At 38.2% G+C, this 14587-nt stretch overlaps 1 protein-coding gene across 2 annotated transcripts; it reads left to right on the top strand.

The window, feature by feature from the left end:
• The first annotated feature begins 7069 nt into the window (after positions 1-7069).
• On the top strand, positions 7070-14259 carry LOC18429313 (Nodulin-like / Major Facilitator Superfamily protein). 2 transcript variants are annotated; one of them, XM_020664502.2, is made up of 3 exons: positions 7070-7688; positions 12534-13727; positions 13805-14259. In XM_020664502.2, exons 1-2 carry the CDS (start codon positions 7221-7223, stop codon positions 13713-13715), a joined length of 1650 nt encoding a protein of 549 aa, XP_020520161.1. In that variant the 5' UTR covers positions 7070-7220; the 3' UTR covers positions 13716-13727; positions 13805-14259. The 2 variants fall into 2 exon arrangements, with proteins under 2 accessions (XP_020520161.1, XP_006838662.1); XM_006838599.4 differs by having other exon boundaries at positions 12534-14259.
• The last annotated feature ends 328 nt before the right edge of the window (positions 14260-14587 follow it).

Raw genomic sequence — 14587 nt, 5'->3', positions numbered from 1 at the left:
GATTGTTAACCTTCTTAACGAAACCTACAAAAGAAAACCCTCATTTTAAATACATAAATATGACACAGCTTGTTTGATGAATGTGTCAACAGGCTGTCTACACGTGCCTTAATATCGATACATATCACAACATAACATAAAAAATGATACATTTGATTTTTCAACTTTAATGATAAAAGGAAACTCTAATTTTTCGTTGCCGCCAATATTTCACAGCGAAAAATCTTGTCGGTCGAATAAAAGGTCAAACTTAAGATCTTGTGTACAGTCAAATAGGAAGTTACAAGCACCTATATAGAAAATATGACATTAGAGGTGTAGCATAAATGTTTTGAACTTTTAACCTAGCCTTGATTAAATTGTAACCTCGTACAAAACGAAAACAGTCTTATTACCAACATTATTAAAATTTCATCCTTTTGTCTTCCATCTTTCGATAGTCTTTCATTGAAAGTAAAACTTGTGCACTAGCATTTATAATGGTTATACCCTTAAAAATTAACGATCAATGCTAATCTTAACTTTCATATGAATTTTTCAGTTTATGTGTGACTCAAGGAAAAAGTTTATATAGAGCCAAGGCTCTAAACAATCAAATTAGGGTGCACCTCACTAGAAAAAGTTGTTTTGATGTTTAAAATCTTCAAATTGATCATCTCGACCTCAATATGCATTGACATTAGAAAAAAATGGATTTCAAGTTTTGGAAATAATGCATTTTGTAATGCATTTTTTACCGTCAATTTTTAAGTTTTTCAAGTTTTCATAGATCTGATCGATCTACACTATTTTTGAAACTTTAAATTATATTTAGAGTTGAAAATATGTTTTAAGGCTATCACAGAGATTTTCAATATTGAAACCACGCTCCTCGATACTATTTAACAATGCACTTTACTTTGATTATTTAGAGCTACGGCTTTATACAAACCGCACCTAGGTGCAAGGATCGATATATCCTTCATCAATCCATTGTGCAAACAGTTTGCCAACTTTTGTATTGAGGCCAAGATCCTTTCCTTTTTTTTTTTTTTTTTTTTTAAAAAAAAAAGAAAAAAACGTGATTGAGGGCAAGATCCATATCGCTTTTTATGAATCCAACAAAAGTGGGGAGCGTTTCTACATTTCTGAGCTCCTAAGTTATATGAAAATTTTAAGAAATATGGAGAATATAGGAGTTAGCAGATATTGACTCACGTGCCAACTACCAGTCTCCTTGGGAACCATTTCACCGAGGACCCAAACTCATTTCACCTTGGACATGGGCCCTCTGTGTTGCTGCCCAAATTAAATACATGATAATTAAACAAAGAAACTTATAGCATGCTCTGGTAGGAGTATAGTATACCACCACTCCCTCAGGCTGAAGAGTAACTTTTGAAATTTTTTCAATCTGCAATTTCGAGATCCATCAAAGATGATTATTTTCAAGAAAAAAAAAAAAGATTTCAAGTTGTTGAATACCTAGATCTTGCCCTCCAAAAATTTGGACATTCCTTGTTCAATCTTGGGATATCAACTTCTTCTTCTGTTTTAGGTACGTCCTATTTAATTGTTTTTATTTGAGGTTGACTATTAATTTCAAGAGACGACATCCCAATATCTTGGGCTCCAAAAATTATTACTTACATGAGCTTTACCCGAGGGAGCAAATGCTACTCCCGCAGCAACATCAAATGTTTTCACTTAAATTAATCAAAAGGTTGAGAAGAAAGACGAGGTAATACATTAGAATATAAAATAATCAATATTCATTTCATTTTCTATAGTCTATATCATATTTTAATAACCATTTGTTTGAGTTATTTATAGACACACAGCCCGAAAAGTTTCGGGGTATTTTGGGGGCAAAAATATTATTCACTTTGCTTATAGGCATTGAAAAGTATATATATATATATATAAAAGTAATAATCCTATGAGATTTTTCCACACCTATGTGTGTAGGACCTCAAAGCATCACTATTAAATTTAATACAGATTTCTATAAAAGTTATCGCATGGGTATGAGACTTGACTTTTCCAAAAATCTGTACCAAATTTAATGATGATCATTTAAGGTCCTGTACACATGGGTGTGAGAGGGTCTCACACGGTTATTTCCCTATATATATATGGATGGGGAATGATAACATGTCATCATGCCATTATAGGTAAAAGATTTCATGCAACGGTTGTAAAGTAATATAATGAAATGATATTCAAAAATTATGTTAAGGGCATTTGTTTAACCCCAATTTTAAAATATACATTCTTTTCATTTCAATGAACAATCAAAAAAAGAAAATTTTGAAAACACAACCTAGAAAGTGTTTTTTTTTTAGCCCAATTAACATAGGTTGTCGATTTTAACAAGATGCTTCGATCTAGGCCTTAGAAGGATTTTTTGGTTTTCAATTTCTTTAGATGGTTTTATTATCATTAGATGAACAATGTTAAAAAATAAAAAAATGATTTTGAGTTTGTTAAGGGCTAGATCTTGAAATTCACCAAATGAATGGTCTAGATTTGTTATTTGAGGGGGAGCTCATTTTGATCCTATCTAAGATGCAAATTGAATCTTATTAAGGTTTGTGCATGTTTTGGGGTCATACAAATGCCAAAAACATAGTGTTCTAGAAGTGTGGTTTTATTATATTATAATGACAGGAAATGATTTTATGTAATGGTTGTAGAGCAATATAATGAAATGATTTTCAGAAACTGTGTCAGTACGATCTGTTTGACCGTAATTTTTAAAAACGATTTTAAAAAACTATGTTCTCATGTCCATGCATCTTGATATTGAGATGACAAATTTAAAGATATTTAGGCATCAAAACAACATTTTCTAGTAAACTTTTTTAGGTGAGATAGCCAAAAAACCAAAATGAACTATATCTTGATGCGTCGACACAGACTCCCCCGAAGTCGCTCGAGTCAGTCAAAGTCTGATTCTGAGTATAAATTTTATGGGAAGTATAAAAAGTGACCATTTACTTCTAATCAATGTTTGAAAGATCGAACTAGCCTCGAAAACCAGCCAAGGTCTAGGTCCGAATAACTAGTAAACCGGCCGATTCAACGAGCCTAATCGGTAGGTCCCGGATGGTCCAAAAAGTATTTTAAAATTAAAAAAAAATAAAACAAATCCTAAAAAAATATGAAAAATATATTTAAAGCATGATTAAACAACGAACATCCAAATGAAGCTGAAAAGTAGTGCAAAATTAGATTTTTAAAAAATTGATTTGTGCGCAGAGGTATTTTTTAAAATTTTAAAAAAAAGATGAGAAAATGTAAAAATAAATATTTATGGAAAAAACACTTTCTAGTATTTGTCAAAATGATAAACAACATTAAAAAACATATTACAAACAAAATCCCTTATTTTATTTTTTTTAAATACTCGGCTGGACCTCCAAAACTGGCCCAAACCGAATCGGCTAGTGCCTGATTCCGTTTTGACTGGGCGGTTCCAAGTTGGACTAGCCGAGTTTTCGAACACTGCTTTTAATATAATGAGGTCACAATTACTCTTGTCCATCAGATTTCAAATCAGATGGTTGTAAGTATGTCATTAACTAGACTCAAAGTTAAAAAAAAAATTCTCGAACTTTGTGACACACTCCGATCCATCCAATTTGACATCTAATGGCTAATACCAATTGTGATTTCCTTGTATTAAATATAAATGGTGTTGCATAATACAATCCCTAATTTATTATATTATTTAATGTTCTAACTAGGGCTACCAATGGATAGAGTTGGGCCTCAGGCTTCCGGGCTAGGCCCGGTTTTAGGCAGGAAACATGCCTCTGGCTGGGCCGGACCGGGCCATAGAAAGCCCGATGGCCAGATAAGCCCGGAATGCCTCGTCTAGGCCCAATAACGCTCGATTCGACCGAGCCAATTTACCACTCTTTTTTTTATTTATTATTATGCTTTCACTATTCAAAATTTTATTATTTGTAGTAAAGAAAAAATAAAATAAAAATAAATACATGCTAAAATATCTTTTTATTGAATTTGAAATTCATTCTCTAGAAATCCAATTTCTCTTTTGTTTCTAAAAATTCCAGTGGACCCGACCCGGATTTGTCATATAAGAAAAATTGTTAACTTTATATTTCCTACAATGTCACGGCTATGAAATAGGACTGTTTCTATGGGTACACATTGAGGTTTTGCCCAAAAAGGAAACCTTCCTATATTTTGCAACCTAAAAAGAGAAAGAAACGCAGCTTGAGGGAAGGGTCAATCCTTCTATTTCCTCTCCGTTGAGACCCATTTCACTTGTTTCTTTCCATTTCACTTGTAGGGAGACGGAGACTCATTTGAAATGGAGAGAGAGATCCATTTCAAATGGGGAGAGAGAGACCGGTTTCAAATGGAGAGAGAGACCATTTAGCTTTATTGAATTTGGAGGGAGGGAGAGATGATCATCATGACTGCATGAGCCTCTTCTGAATCGAGAAAGCCAAGAAAATGGGAATTGCTTCATTGAATTTGAAGGGGACATGGAACCCATAAGGAACCTGGGTGGTCTGTGGTTGAATCGAAGAAGCTATGTTCATTGAATTTGGCAAGGCCTGCTATATTCACATCCACATGTGAGTACTGGCTGGGTGCCAGCATCCAAGCATTTGCAGCTCATTTGGGTATCCTCGATCTCTCTCTAAAACCTCTACTTGTTCGTTATAAACTTAGTTTTTCTGTTTCTCTTTAAAAACTCTCTATAGAAACCCAATATCTCTGTAAAAACTCTCTTTACAAATCCAATCTCTATTTTTCTCTCTAAAAACTATTTCTAGAAACCCAATTTCTCTTTCTCCCCTATAAACTCGTTCTCTATTTTTCTCTTTAAAAACTCATTATCTCTTTTTATCTCTAAAATCTCAATCTTTACTATCCTCAAAGCCTATTTTTAAAAAAGAAAGGTTTCTATACTTCCCCTACAACATAGAATATCTATGCTTCCCCTACCATCCAACCGTCCAATTTTAATCAAGAGAAGCCACTCACTGTTTGATCTTATCCGATGTTTATTTTTAGTTCTTGGCTTGACTAATTAGAGTCATAGGAGCAGGGATCCTACCTATCAAGTCCATGGCTAGGCACGAGCTCTGAGTCATTCAAGAAAGGGCATGGTTAGGTACGACCTCTGGTTCATGAACTGGCGGGTTAGTTATAGAGCAAGTATTTCCACCTTGTGCAACGCTTTTGGCAATCTTATAAAAGTAGAAATTATCACTGGATCTCTCATCAAATCAACAGAGACAGGGCCCTGAAACTGCTTAGAATCTGAATGCTCTTGATCCCTGTTTTCAACTTTTCCAGCACCTTCTATTGCTGTGAAAACAATTTCGTGCAAAACTCCGTCGCCTAGGGTTTCTGACTACTAAAAACTTCTGGTTTTTCAGAGAGAGCACGCTATCAATTGCCTGAAGTCTTTAGGACTCGGGTTTTCTAACTCCCAAAAGAACCAGTTTTTGAGAGGAAGAGCTTGACCTATGAAGTTCTCTAGTAATATTCGGTGCTGAATTCCCACCGAAAAGTGTTCCTCCGGAAATTCCGATGGGATTTAAAAAAAAAAAAAATGGCTGGACACTTAGCCTCTGCTTTCCCCGGCAGGATTCCAATGACAGGGGCGGTAGTAAAAATGTGACTCAGTGTTTTCCAGTCGTCAAGCGAATTTTGATTAGTTCCGGGCAATTTGCTGGCAAGATAATGCTAGAGGTAGAGGTAGAGGGAGAGGGAGAGGGAGAAAAGAAACAGGGAGAGGCATTTTTGGTCCAAAACTTATGCTGCCTTGCTCACATGGGAGGGGAGGGCTCCATAGATGCTGCCAATTCAGTCGGGAGCTTCTGTGGGCTAATTTTATATTGGCGATAGTTTAATTTATAAGCAAAAGGAAAACTATATGCATCTAACAACAGCAACATCAATGTGTTTTGTGTGTATCAAGTCTCACCAAAAAAGGTAGGGCCCAAATCCTCATACACAATTATTTATTTATTTATTTTTTTTTGAGGTCTCTGATTCCATTTTCATCAAAAGGTAGAAACTCAAATCCTCACTAATTTACCACGTTAATTACCAAAAAAAAAAAAAATCCATGAATAAAGGAAAAAAGAAAGACAACAATATTTGCGTGCAAAACATGAAAATCAGGTTGGCCAAAATTCAATGTAATACTAGCGTGAGACACTAGCCCAAAGTGACCAAACACTACACTTGGTGGAGTCAGCTGATACTCTTTAAGTATATGGAAATGTTCATTTGGGAGATAGCTATGGGGACTCCACAGCACTTGTTTTTCGCCACTATCATACCACAATGATCAGTGAGATTTCAACCAGCGATTAATATAACGATCATATATTTATTCCTTTCCACACTCATCGTACGGCAACAATCATGAAAATCATGAGCAGTTTCACTCCGTTATAGTTTACAGTTACCAAGAATTAGAGGAGGTAAATAAATGGAGAACATAATGAAATTGCAAGCCAATTTACATTAGGTGGTAAACCCAAAACCCAGACTAATTATAGATATACGTGAAACAAACCACAATGCTTAAGCGACGAATTGATTTTAATAGGTTTCACCAATTTTAGAACCTTTCCACAGTTTTTATTAAATTAGTAGACAATATTACAAATTGAATTGCTAAAGCCAAATGTTTTTTAACCCGCCTCAGGCTTTGGACTCGGCCCTGACGTGAGGCGAGGAACTCGGCTGAGTAAAGGGCCACGAGGGTTAAAAAAACAAAAACAAAAAAAAAAAAAAAAATCTTATAAATAATATAAAGATCGTAAAAGTGTAACAAAACCAAAGGCGACATTAACGGTCCAAAAAAGCTAAAAAATACATTCTAAAGATAGGTTCAGAAAAAAAGGGCAAATGACATGTACTCCATCCCCCTAAATATCAATCCCTCGGGTGCACTAAAAACCCCTGGATGCCCGGCGTAGATCCAACCGTACTGGGTCACATCACTGACCAAACACAGAGTGTGAGTGTGTACGTTGCATGGGTGCATTAACGGAGCCGCTGCAATTGAGAGAGAGTGCTTTTTTAGAGAGGGGAGGAGCTTTTAGAGAGAGAGAGAGGAGCTTCTTGTTCCTAATTAGCTGCCGGGGGATGCAGAGATAGAGAGAGAACCAGAGAGAAATGGGTATTTTCTAGGTGATGACCAACTCTTCCCAACGACCCAAAGAGAAAGAATCTTAGAGATGGGAGAAGACAGGGAAAACAGCAACACCAGGAGCTCGAAGCGCACGCAGAGATGGGCAATGATGGTGGCCGGGATTTGGATTCAGTGCGCGAGCGGCTCCTCATACACCTTCTCAATTTACTCCTCATCGATTAAGTCCGCTCTCTCCTATGATCAGTCGACCCTCGACACCATCGCCTCTGCCAAGGACGTCGGGGCCAATCTCGGAGTTCTCTCGGGGATCCTCTACTCGGCCGTCCCGGGCTCCCCATGGCTGGTGCATGTGGCTGGGGCGGTGCAGTGCTTTGTGGGGTATCTGATGCTCTGGTTGTGTGTGACCGGCCGGGTGGAGACGCCGGCGGTGTGGCAGATGTGTGTTTACATGTTTCTTGCATCGCATGCGCAGACGTTCTTTAACACGGCCAATGTGGTGACCGCAGTTCGGAATTTCCCGAAACGGAGGGGAACGGCCGTCGGCCTCATGAAGGTATTGTCTCTGTTTCTGTTTGTATAAACTCCTTTTCCTCTGTCTTGTTTCTATGTCTTTTGATATAAATTTTTTTGGTCCTCTGTTTGCAATTTTGTTTGAGGAGGTTCTTCCTCCTCTGTGATTTTCCTCTTACAGTCTCTCTTTCTCTCTAAGTTTCCCCTGTTTCACTCCAGGACCATGTAGGTTCTCTCAATATGAATTTTTCTGTGTTATAAAATTTACAACCCAGGCAAGTTTCTCTCTCTCTCATTGATATTTCTCTATTCCAATTTACTATTATTTCCTTGCATTTCCATAATTACAATTTGCAACATCACAGGTTCTTCCCTCTCTCGTTGTAAATTTTTATCAGCAATTGACTAATTGCTATTGCTCATGAGGAACTTGGCTGATAAAGCAATAGCTGAGACTTGAAAGCTGTAATTGTTTGTATTTGTTGAAAAAGTGGTGGTGGGGCTAAAATTTGCTATGCTAGGTGTTTGGTTAAATCCTGCATTACTTTCCAGTAATTCATGGGTATTGGTTTTAAAAATCATCATATTTATCAGATTTGAATTCCTTCTGATTATGCTGTCAATTTTCCTAATTGTTTATTTTCCAGGGATGTTGCCACTCCCTGTCTTCCGCAAATTTTCTTGCATTTGATATGGGGGTTTTCTAGTGAAACTCGTTGGTTGATGAATCAGGTTCCATAAATATGGGGCATATGGTTGCCCTGTTCCTGTTTCTTTTAACTCATGGGTATCCTGGTTCATGCGGTGCACGCTACTTTTTTACACTACGCTTGTATTAACTGCACCCATTTGGTACCAAGTTCCTGGTTTCTATATAGTGCTCGAGTCTGGTCTGATTCACACGCCTCATTCTCGGTCTTCTAATGTACAACTCAACAATTTTTTTTCCGGAACTTCTCAGTCACAAGATAGCAGCAAAGACATTTTCCTTTCCTCTCATGGCATTATTGTCTTAACAGTCTTCATCGCCTCGCCCCCAGGCTAAGCTTCTCACCTCCATCCCTCACCCACAGGCTCCCCCTTCAACCTCTTCCAACCCTTCTCTATCCTCTGCCACCCCGAAAACTTACGCACGGATGGCAGCTTCAAATAGCCACCTCTCAGCCTCCACTAAGCCCTCCCCTCCTCCTCCTTTCAACAGAACCTTCCCTTACTCCGCCAAATTCAGAAACCTAATTCCCATATCTCTTTTGTTAACTCCACTCCCCATGTCGGGCTTTCCAGTTCTCCAGAGATTGAAGAATGTCTCTCTTCCCTTAGAAACTCTTACATTGGTTACCAAATCGCTTCAACAAGTTCTCAAGGCCCCTCAGCTCACTTGTAGGCTTTTTTATAATGGCAAATACCTCATTTCTCCTCCAGGACCTCGCTTCTTGTCCTCCAGACGTCCCCAATTCAAAACTAAACTTTCAAGGAGGACTATTATCCTTGAAGCATTGGGATGAGAAAATGGGCGCATACTGCAAGTCTAAATTCTGGATCTTGATAGGAGTCCCTTTGCACCTCTGGTCCCAGTATGTCTTCAAAACAATTGGTAATAGCTGCGGTGAATTCATTTCGGTGCACTGGAAATCATTTGGCACCCTCCCTTTAGGGAACATCATCTCATTGATTGCCTCAGAGTCCATCGATAACATCCTCAATCTCCACCACCTCCACTGCAACGGATTTTCATACCACATCAAGGTTGGCTCTAATCTCCATGATCGACCCAGTCATGACCATGAAGGCTGGACCACAGTACACAGTACACCAGAAGATTGCTAAACATAATCCTGAGCCTCCTAGGTCTGGTGGTTCGCAGTGGACGCCGGATTATAGTCGCCCGCAACCCTTTTTTGCTCGCTACCCTCAAGGCACCCCGGACCATACTCTCTCCCAACCCTGCTCCACTCCCATCCCATCCCAAGTGATCTTCCTCGGAATCCCTGCCCCATCATGGCACTGGACCCTGGGCTGTCCAATGTGTCATCCTTTCCTCTTCATCCTTGAACTCTAAACCATCTCTCTTTAATTCCGTGTGTCGCTCGTGCCGTACTTGCACGACGAGCCAAGTCAGTCATCGATTGCCCCATTAATTTTTAAAATGAACGAACTACCCCTAAACAACAGCCTCTGTCCTTTTGTTCCCCTTTTCCCCCTCCTAACAATTCCCTCTTGTATCGCTCACGTCTTACGCTCTTCATCTCTTTTTCTGCTTGCCTACACACCTTACTCCCTCTTTCTCTACTTCTTCCCTCCATGTCCTCTACTTCCTCTTCTTCCTATAACCCTTTGCTAACCAACTCTCTTCCCTCTCTCCCCTGCTTTTTCTAAGCTTAAACTCATCTCTTTCCACTCTTCATCCCATTACACCCATCCTACTTTCCCTCGGTCTAGTCCCCTCCTATCCTTTTTGCAGGGTTTCAACGGACGGTCAGCCTTCAAGGACCATCTTCACCTATGCGACACAACTTAACCGAAAGACTCTCCAAAATGCTACAGCCTCCAACAAGTTTATGGCTCCGTCGCCATCTCTCCACAGCTACAGTCCCTACCACCTCTCCACTGGCTCTTGGCCTTTTATGTAATTCTCGTCTTTTAAACTCCCTTTATGTTTCCTTGTCTCTTTTCTTACCCCCCCACACTCTTGTAATCTGAGCACACAACTTGTGGGATGCCTTCTATATTGCTTTATTGTAACCAATACGTAATATATATAAAGTTAACCTTGTCTCAAATGAAAAAAGAAGAAGAAAAGAACTATAGTCATTCTGTAGAGCTCGTAACCAATGCTTAATATGCATAAAGTCAAACTTTTCTCAGAAAAAAAAAAGAAAAAGTAAGAACTATAGTCATTCTGTAGAGCTCCTTGAAGTTCAACTAGGTTTTCACGTTCAAATCCCACAATTATTTCTACCATAGTAGTTGTGGTAACATTAAAATTCACAATAAAATCACATTGGAACTGGTGATAGTAGTAACAGTTAAATAAGTTGATAACAATAATGATGATGATGGTAACATGCTATTAATTTCCTTGTTATGCTTGAATGTGAGATGATTTTTCAAATTTTAGGTCGTACATTGCATCAGTTCTGTTGTAAGTGGACTCGGAATCGGCACCTTGCCGAACTGAGTTCTTAGTTACAAACTCGGTTATATAAGAAGTAATTAAAAAAAAAAAAAATTTTTACTAAAGCAATTTATAAATGTTATATATAAAAATCACAATTTTTTTATGGTGATTTGTGAGTTTCTCTTATCATATGCTATATTTTTCTATTTTCCACCTTTTTTGGATTTTTCTGAATTCTTTCCAACTATAATTCAATTTTTTTGCAAATTCCACATTCATGGTTTTATTTTTATTGTTGTTTATAGTTTAGTTTGCTTTTTATTTTTCATTTTTAATTTTTTTATATTTTAGTCCTTCTTTTGGCTGATATACTACGTAGACTCGCCCGAGTTACTGAGCTTGGTCAGGGCTGAGTCCCAAGATCGAGCCAAGTAATTGAACCTTTTGTGATGTATAGGTTGCTGGTTGTTGGACGTGCCAAGTTGCTTAGAAGTTTACCAAGTATATGTAAGCAAGAATCTTTAATTAAATATAGACTCAATGCTAATGTTATCTATAATGTGTGTATATTCTAAGAGCATCAGGTAGTACAATTATTTTCCACTTTTTACTTGCCCTGTCTTAATTAGTGGTCATTCTGGCAGGTTAACATTATCAAAAAAAAAAAAAACAGTGGTCATTCTGGCTTTTTGTGTCCCAGCTGGCAGACTGGGAAATATTATAGGATATCATTTGCATTACATGGTAAAAGAGCAATATGTCATCCTCTTGTGAATTCATTGTGATGATTTAGTTATCTTCTTAGGGTCCCTGTGACATGTCTCATTTCTTGATGGTTAAAATGGATACACTTTATATCCTCAAACAGAGGTGATTGTTTCTGCTGTGTTTCAATCTTCTATGTTGAAGCACATATTCAAAATTACGACAAATTTTTCATAGTGGTATGGGTGGGGGGTGGAGTTTTCCTTTCCTCTTCTTTCAACATTTCATTAAGGACAATGGGACTGCAGAACAGCTCTCTCCTCCATAAACTACCTGGCAAGATGGTGTAGCTTAAGAAAACATCACCACTATTGGAATTCACACTCTTTATTTGCTAACCAACTGCCAAATTTTTCATGGATTTAAGCAGGTCATCCTTTTGGTACACCTTAGTAGTTACCTACCTTTTGTGATGTTAATGGTGCCTTTCAATACTCTAATCTTTACCGACTGCTGTATTCTTCTTATCTGTTCTCCTTTGGATGTTATTGCCACCTTCATATTGACAAATCCTCGTATATTAAAATTTTACGTAAGGCCAAAGTTTGATTCTTTGCTATAAACTTACCTGCATGAATCCAATTGATGCAGATGTGATACTTTTTATTTTTACTATCTTCTGGTTTCTTACTATGTTACATTTTACGAATGTTGCTGCTGTGATCCTGCAATCCAAATGAGTAGCAGGGTGTGTCTTCTATCGATAGCCTGGCAAATATTACCAACTTTCCCATGAAATAGACCATGATCAGCAACTTACCTTCAGTTATAGGGGCTGTAAATGGCAGCATTTTCTCATATTTCTATTGTCAGTTCTACTTCCCCTGTTAGCAAATATCATCATCTTATATTAAAATGTAGTGATCTGCTGTGTTTTCTGGGAAAGGGTTGCTTTTTCCGGAGCATTTGCACTAGCACTTCTTTATTGTCATGTTCTTGAACTATCCTCATGTGATCATTCTTAAGTTTCATGTTCTGTTTGTTTATTTACCTGTTTTTATTCAGGGATTTCTTGGCTTGAGCGGTGCTATTCTAATCCAAGTGTATGAGACAATATTCAGGGGACAGCCAACCTCTTATATTCTCTTGCTAGCTATATTGCCCACCGTTGTTTCGCTCTTGCTTATGTACTTCATAAAAGTCGATCCAAAAATTGAACCGGATGAGAAGACATATCTCAACTATTTTTCTCTCATCGCCATGATTCTTGCTGGTTATCTCGTGGTCATTATTATATGGGAGAACATCCAAACACCTGGATCAATAGCATATATTGTTACTTTTCTCATACTTCTCTTGACTTTACTCTCTCCTTTGAGTGTTGCATTGAGAGCCCAGTCAAAAACCTCATGGTTGGCATCCCAGTCTCCAAATATTGATGACACCACATTGATGGATGATGATGGGCATGTGTGTACAACCAAGGGAGAGGAGCTTTACAGTAGAGATAGTGATGGCACGGATTATCATCAAATATCCATTGATGATGACATGAAGCCATCACAAAGGGAGGACAACTTAACTGTATTACAAGCCATGTTAACATGGGACTTCTGGTTATTATTCACGGCCATGGCATGTGGTATGGGTTCAGGTCTTGCCACCATAAACAACATGAGCCAATTAGGAGAGTCTCTTGGCTACACAACCACAGAGATCAGTACATTAGTATCTCTATGGAGTATTTGGAATTTCCTTGGTCGCTTTGGAGCTGGTTATGTTTCTGAGTACTTTTTACACAGAGCTGGTTATGCTCGGCCATTGTTCATGGTCATCACAATGGCAGCCATGGCCATTGGTCATGGGGTCATCTCATCTGGCTTCCGTGGTGCCTTATATGTGGGCTCTATCCTTGTTGGTGTATGTTATGGATCTCAGTGGTCTTTGATGCCCACTATCTCCTCAGAGATTTTTGGGTTGAGAAACTTGGGGACCTTATTCAATACCATCTCAATTGCAAGCCCAATCGGATCTTATATTCTCTCTGTTTGGGTGGTTGGTTATATCTATGATTTGGAGGCTTCAGATAAGGAATCATGTAGCGGGACCCACTGCTTCATGGTGTCTTTCCTAATCATGGCATCAGCTGCTCTTATTGGTTGTCTTGTTGCCTCAGTGTTATACTTTAGAACAAGGAGGTTTTATCAGGAGGTTGTGTATATAAGAGTACGCTCTGCCCAAATGTAACCGGTGCTTAAGGTGAGGGAACTTGCTGCCTTAAGAAGTCTTGCTTGATTTCCTTTATCTTGTAAAGTGTTTCTTACTCTGTCATCCAGAAGGACGAGGGAGTGAGGCTAAGAGGGGGATATTGATCAAAAGGCCAGAAAGCCTACGGGAAGTGAGCGAGCGTTCCTCGAGGTGAGGGAACTTGCTGCCTTAAGAAGTCTTGCTTGATTGCCTTTATCTTGTAGAGTGTTTCCTTGTTGTATAGGAAATAGAGTAATATGTAGCTTGTTCTTTATGTTCAAAATATGGATAGCGTGCATTTATATGGAACATGTTTAGCATGTTCTCTGTTTCTTGTAGAGTGAGCATTTCTGTTTAAAAGGCTCAACTGTTTTATATACATTATGTAGAAAGTTCTCGAGTTCAAGGTCGTGAATTTTGTATCTTGGGATCGTTTTAAACTGCAGAATTCTCAGCTCTCCTAGTCTTACATGTCATGTATGTGAGTGTTTTAGGAGAATAATTATCCATATATTGATTGTTTATTTTTTTGGTTTGTATCAAATCTTGTTTTGTGTATTTTCCTTTGCGACTGAGAGTGCCTTCGAGTGAGCATGATGGAGGTAGCTTTGTCCAGTGTTGGCCTAAGATTAGCTCACATGGAACTTTTATGAACTTCAGAATCCTTGCTATATTTTCATGTTAGCTAAAAGACTAGAATGTCCAATTTGTTAGTGGCATATGAGTATCCACAATACATGCCCACTTTTCCCTTCTTAGGAGTTTTCTTGGTCGGTCCTGCCTTGGGTTGTTTTTCTTTTTGGCTCCTGATAAAATTAGATTTGGGCTATATAAGGATTCCGATGTTGATTGAGCCCTATTTCATCAAATTC

Source organism: Amborella trichopoda, chromosome 3 (genome assembly GCF_054954075.1).
Source record: "Amborella trichopoda isolate Santa Cruz 75 chromosome 3, AtrichopodaSantaCruz75HAP2 v2.0, whole genome shotgun sequence".
Taxonomy (NCBI): Eukaryota; Viridiplantae; Streptophyta; class Magnoliopsida; order Amborellales; family Amborellaceae; genus Amborella; species Amborella trichopoda.
Note: the sequence above shows the minus strand (reverse complement) of the source record. Positions and strands in the feature narration are given on the sequence as shown.

Bases quoted from the DNA above. Each gene is read 5' to 3' on its own strand.
- LOC18429313 (XM_020664502.2), top strand. From the start codon at position 7,221: ATGGGAGAAGACAGGGAAAACAGCAACACCAGGAGCTCGAAGCGCACG. The intron at 7,689-12,533 runs GTATTGTCTCTG...GTTTTTATTCAG, and splicing joins CGGCCGTCGGCCTCATGAAG to GGATTTCTTGGCTTGAGCGG.